General features: G+C 39.7%; 1 protein-coding gene across 1 annotated transcript in view; it reads left to right on the top strand.

Annotated features, from left to right (window-relative positions):
* Nucleotides 1–6569, top strand: part of CRIM1 (cysteine rich transmembrane BMP regulator 1) — a 206737-nt gene that overhangs the window by 90651 nt on the left and 109517 nt on the right. Inside the window, exons 3-4 of the mRNA XM_007468391.1 lie at nt 5199–5441; nt 6504–6550. Coding sequence (XP_007468453.1) covers nt 5199–5441; nt 6504–6550 — 290 coding nt within the window. The remainder of the gene's footprint in view (nt 1–5198; nt 5442–6503; nt 6551–6569) is intronic.

Below are 6569 nucleotides of genomic sequence, written 5' to 3'. Positions count from 1 at the left end.
GGAAAGAGTAAGGAGAGGCTTCTCTTCAAATGGATAAAATTTAAAATTCAGAGGTAATGTCAGAAAAGCCTTCTAAATGATAGAAAATATATAGTGTGTCTGTAGTTTTCTCCTTATTTTCTCCATGGAAGAGAGATGGAGTAGAGACACAGATGAATAAATGAAATCGACTGCAAGAATTATTTAGAAACAGCCTGAGAAAGAAGGTTTTAGAAAAACAATTCCTGATGCTATGGTAACCATAGTTGGGTTCAAGTGACAGGCTGATGATGGGGGAAGGGAAGGATGCTGGGTGAGTGTTCTCGATAATCTGTTGAAAAGTGAATAGAGGGTAGAATGAAGAGGAGAATAAAGCTAAGACACTTAACGATTACAAAATTAAAAAAAAAAGATTTAGATCTTAGAAATCTAAATTCTTTGAAAGCATCACTTTACAATTTGCCAAGTCAGTATAACAGGCTTGAATCTTCTGCCTGCTAGTCATGAACTTAACAACACATCTTTGAAAAATTAAAGTAAAAACCGTTAGAAATATGAGGAGAAGTTGCTGGTTCATAGTGGGAGATTTTTTATAGATCCTTCTTGGAAATCAGTTAAAAAATGTAAGATGTAAGTGAGCTGAATGTCATAATTAAGCTTGATTTAATAGATTTGCAAGTTTGGATTCAATAAACAGAGAATACATGTCCTTTCCAAATACTTGTGTATTCAAAAAGTTGGCCATAGGCCACATGTACATACATGCATGCCAAAAAAACAAAAACAAAAGATAAACTCAAAAAATTAACAGAAGTAGAAAATTGTATAGCCTACATTTTCTGGCAACAGGGCAGTGAAACTATAAATTAAACTGAAAAGGAAAGCCAAGGAGAAAGAAAGGAAAAAGGAAAGCCATGCAGAAATTTATTAGCACTGTCCTAAAAAGTCTTTAGTTAAAGAAGAGATCAAAACTGAATTAGAAATGAGTTACATTAAGAGTAGTACATATCAAAAATTAGAATATAACCAAAGCAATATTTGGCTAAAGTATTAAAATCATAATTAAAGTTATTCACACTTCTGAGAAAATAGAAGAGAAGGTGAACTAAGCATCAGTTTTAAACCTAGAGAAAAGCCAGGTAAACAATCTGAAAGACAAAGAAGGAAGAGATTCAAAAACCTGAGAGAACCCATGAACACATAAACCACAAAAAAGAAAGCTTGCTCCATAAAGCCTGAAATGAATTTGTAACTCTAGATGAATGAGGTATTTCTTAATATATATATTTCTTAATATATATAAATATATGTTATATATATTTCTAATATATGTTAGTATAGATAATTCTAAAAAAGGTGGAACACTTGAATAATCTAATAACCAACAAAGAAATCTGTCCTTTCCTCCTTTAAAAATATACTGAGTTCAGATAGGTTCATGAGTTATATGAAAACATCAAAGAATAGATAATTCCTGTGGTATATGAACTGCTTTACAGCCGAGAAAGAGGTAGAATGATAAACAGGTCATTGAAAAAGTTAGTATAACTCTGGAACTAAGACCAGATGAGGCCAGCACACACACACGAAAAGAGAGAGCTGCGGGCTAATATTACTCAAGCTTATTAATCTAAAAATCTTAAAATGTTAGGAAGTCACACCCAGCTGGACCTTTAGAAAGAGGGTTTATTCTAAGAAAACGAAGTTGGTTTAAAATCTACTAATTGATTATATTAGTAAATTAAAGGGAAAGCCAATATGAATCTTGAGAAAAGTTGAAAAAGCATTTATAATAAGATTTAATCCTCTTATGTGGTACCTTATGTGGTACCTTATGCCACGTGTGTTACTAAGGCAGGTCTTCAGAAGTAAATAAATCTCTCAAGGCTTGAGCTGCAAAATACATATCAGTCAGTGACAGTGTTGGGACTGTTAAAAGAAACTTAAAGAGCAGAATAACTAGGAAGATCTAATATGTTGGGTTTTAATGAAAACATCTTTCTTTGAAGCTTATGTCTTAAAAATCTGATTATACATACCAAATATTTTCTAGAAGAAGAATGTAATAGAATGTGATACAGAATAAGTTAATTACAGCACATTAACAAGAGTAGAAATTAAGTGCTGTTTGCAGTTAAAGTCATAGCACTCTTATTAATTATGAGACCATGTGTTTGTGTTTGACAGAAAAGAGATCTACTCAGTGTGCTTTACACACTCCATCTCCCATACAGCCACGATTCGCTTTCTCCTCCTCAGCTCTTTGATTTGTTCTGCCCACGCTGATGGGGATCCAGGAGTGGAATTCCTCTTAATTGTGTTCTCTTCTGAAGACAGTTGCTTGGGCTTGTAATATGAAAATTGGATATATGTATCCTCTGTATATCCTGCTGCAGCCACACTGGCCCCTTGCTCCTCTCGGGACACGCAGGAGTGCAGTAGCTGTGCCCTCTGCTGGGATGCTCTTCTCCCAAGTATCTCCATGGCCCCCCCCTTCACTCCTTCAAATCTGTTCAAACATCAGCTTCCCAGTGATGCCTATTCCAACCAAATTGTTTTGTTTTTGTTTTGTTTTGTTTTTTTAATTTATCTTTGGCTGTGTTGGGTCTTCATTGCTGTGCTCAGGCTTTCTCTAGTTGTGGCGAGCGGGGGCTACTCTTCATTGCAGTGTGCGGGCTTCTCATTGCAGTGGATTCTCTTGTTGCAGAGCACAGGCTCTAGGTGCGCAGGCTTCAGTAGTTGTGGCACGCAGGCTCAGTAGTTGTGGCACACAGGCTTAGTTGCTTTGTGGCATGTGGGATCTTCCCAGACCAGGGCTTGAACCTGTGTCCCCTGCATTGGCAGGTGGATTCTTAACCACTGTGCCACCAGGGAAGTCCCCCGACCAAATTGTAACTGCCCCCCACTTCTTCCATGCACTCTAATTCCCTCTTGCTTTGTTCTATTCCCCCACCCAGCACTTATCACCCTCTGCTACTATATAGTTTGCTTATTTATAATACTTATTGTTTATTTTATATCACCCTCCAGTGCATTGTAAACTATATAAGGGCCAGATCTATGTTTGTTTTCCTTGTGGTGTATCCCAGGCTGCTGGAACAGCAGGCACTCAAGAAATATTTTTGAATAAATTTCCTAGAACTATGAGTATGAAGGCTCTCCTGTGCTATCTTTTGATTAGATAAGAAATAGTTACACAAGGAAGATGGATGGTGAAATGAAAGATACAGCAATCAAGGTAGAAGTGACCTGAGGGACACTTGATTTTGGAAATAGACCTACTTTTGTAATATAAAGAGCTAAGTGGACTGGAAGTAAGGAAGCTTGGATTCTTGCTTTAATTTTACCACTGACCTTAGACACATCGCTTGAATTCTCGGGCCTCAGGTTCTTTATCTACAAAATAGACTAAAATTTTTAGTTTAGAAGGCTGAACTTGGAGACCTCTTGCATCTAACCCTGCTTTGTGCTTCTTTGTGGGTTTTACTTTAGGAAAGACAGAGCTTATGAACGTACCCCAGTACGACATGGCATTATTTTCACCCAACATTTTCCGAACTCTTTCCACTCAAGGTCATGAGGCCATGATGATGTGCTTTTGGTTTATTTCAGACTTCTCTTCTCTTTTTTTTTTTTTTTTTTTTTGAGTTTAAAAAGGTATTAGTCTTTATTTTAAAAAATAGTGATAAAATATGCATAATGTAAAACTTACCATCTTCACTATATTTAAGTGAAGGCATATTAATGCCACAGTTCAGTGGCATTAAGTACATTCACATTGTTTGTGCAACCATCACCACCATCCATCTCCAGAACGTTTTTCTTTTTTTTTTCACACGCACACACACACTGTATTTTATTTTTACAAGAGATAAATAGACTGACGCCAAGCATTGTAAATGGATGACCACAACAAAAGCAACAATGATTGCAATTACCAAACACGAAACACACTCATGCTATGTCATAATATTGACATTCAGTCCAGTAATCCTCCACAGTAACAGCTCCTTTACTTTGCAGTGAAAATTGATTTGTATATTTTTTGCCTCTGAGTCATTGTGGGATTTTTGTTTTAATTCAAACAGAAAGTCACAAAAATTATAAGCATCCTCATCAGTTCACTCAGTCCCATGTAATTAATTTTTTTTTCACCTTGATCTTTTGTTAGCACTTTTATGAATACATCAGTTTTCCATTAGAGTTCTGAAAATGCTTATCCATTCAGTTCAGCAGTATAGTCAGTTACCAGAAACCTGTACTTGTCAGAGTCTTTTCCATGAATTCCTTGAAGATGAAACCCTTTTATAGGAACATTTTTGCAAAAGCATCAGAGTACACCCAGAACTGTCTGTAAGTGACAAAAGACTTAAAAATGACCACGGTTAAAGATTTGATGACAGTTCATAATAATGCAATTGACAAGGGCCTAATGTGGCTATAAGTTTCTTAAAAGCTTAAACCAAGAAACTGAGCTGTGGACTGGGGCTCCAGAAGCTAGGGCTTTGCTTGATTTATTTTTCTTATCTGTAAAATGGAAGTGCAGCAATAGGTTGGTGACGTAATACTGTAGAAAGGAGAATGAGGTACATTTGATGGATTTCTACTAGGGATAGAAACACACCAGATTGCCATTTCGGGAAATTACATGGGAATTTGGCCTCAATATCCATCTTGCTAAAGCTTTCATATCATCTTAATCTGTTCATCTCCTCAAATTTCAGAGCTGGGAGGTCGAGTTCCTCCGTGGTGATTGTCATGCATCTTGTCTTCAGTCCCCAAAGCAGCCATTAGGTATTTGTGGGCCTGTTTTGGTGTTTAAATGTACACTGTTTTCAAAGAACGGCCCTTAAAACTCCCCTAAACTTAAAGATCTTTCCATTGGTCAGTGACTGAGTCCTGTTTTCAGAGTCTCTACGTCACATAGGCATCTTCCCTCCGCCTTTCTTCACCTGGTTCATGTGCTGGACGTGGATTGTTCAACACAAAGGAGGGGACAGGCCGATAGAGAAGGCAGCTTCCACCTCTCGCTCTGGTGTCATGAGCAGGTCACAGGAAAGATTTCCATGGGTGGCTTAGCTGTGTTTGAGGGTTCTCACCAGATTTCTGTCCCTCCTGTACTCTTGTTAGTTAGTCTATCATCAGGGCTGCCTGCACTTATGAGGAAAGTGCCCCATGCTGCCCCGGGGCCTGTGCTAAACTCTTTCTCTCCCATTTAGAAGAGAAGCCAGATTGCTCCAAGGCCCGCTGTGAAGTCCAGTTCTCTCCGCGTTGTCCTGAAGACTCCGTTCTGATCGAGGGTTACGCGCCCCCCGGGGAGTGCTGCCCCCTCCCCAGCCGCTGCGTGTGCGACCCCGCGGGCTGCCTGCGGAAAGTCTGCCAGCCAGGATACCTGAACATACTTGTGTCCAAAGCCTCAGGGAAGCCGGGAGAGTGCTGTGACCTCTATGAGTGCAAACCAGGTATGCACGGGCTTGGTCCCAGCAGCCTCGCTGCTTTGCATCAGAGGGCAGCAGCAGCCAGCCTTCCCCCGCCCCCCTCCGCGCCACCCTGGCCACGTGACACTGAGACGCTGCAAACCTGCTACTCTGGGCTAACGGCAGCCTGGCTTCTGCCCTCCAGTCAGAGAACCATATAATCCACTGGTACAGAAGTGCCTTCAGAGAGGGACCCTGTCTTTTTTTCTTTCTTCTTCTCTTTTCTTCCTTCAAAGTATGCTTGATGGGAGCAGTAGGGTTAAAAATTATGGTACTATGGTTGCCTGCTTCATTCCCCCAGAGGAGGTCATCGTCCTCATTTGCAGATATATCTGTCACTTTAAAGTATTACATTTAAAAACAATCATCATACATAAAACAGAAAGCTATTTTTAGATAAATATATGCATCAAAATGCCAGACATTTTATAATGAAATACTCAGCCCCAGTCTTCCTCCTTGCCAGCTCCCCACCGTCCGTCCGTTAGCTTTATAGCATGTGCTAAGTCATCTTTGACTGTTTACTCAACTTCTTTGCCACATTTGTTTTGTAGTCACGTCCCAGCTGTTTCTGGATCTATGGTATTTCTAACATCTTTGTTCTTGTGGCTGCATTTCTAATGTGGTCTGTGAATAGGTCTGGACTGCAGAGATTTCCTCTTCCAAAGTTTCTAACCATGGGTCAGATTTTTTTTAACTATTTGGTAAATGCTCAAGCCAAGCAAGCCCTTGTTCATCTCTTGAACTGTTTCATCAGAAATGCCTCGGGCTGATTGTCACCATCCACAGAACCACCACTGGTTTAACTCTCTGTCTTTCTCTGTGTCTGCATCTTAACTCTTCAGTGTCTTGTTCCCTTCTTTTCTTGAACAGAAGATTTGGGTCATATTACAGTTCTCTAACATTGATGGAAATGAAAATGCCAGTGCTAAGACAGGGTTTCCAGGAAGCAAGGAAACTACAAAAATTTGAAGAGCCAGTGTTTCATTTGGGGACTCAAAATGCAAGGAAACGTAACGGTGAATGGTGCCTCTGTTTGCCCCCCAGTTTTCAGCGTGGACTGCAGCACTGTGGAGTGTCCCTCCGTTCAGCAGGCCGTGTGTCACCTGGACA

This window comes from Lipotes vexillifer, unplaced genomic scaffold, assembly GCF_000442215.2.
Source record: "Lipotes vexillifer unplaced genomic scaffold, Lipotes_vexillifer_v1.1 scaffold1149, whole genome shotgun sequence".
NCBI classification, from domain to species: domain Eukaryota; kingdom Metazoa; phylum Chordata; class Mammalia; order Artiodactyla; family Lipotidae; genus Lipotes; species Lipotes vexillifer.
This window is presented reverse-complemented; position numbering and strand designations above follow the sequence as displayed.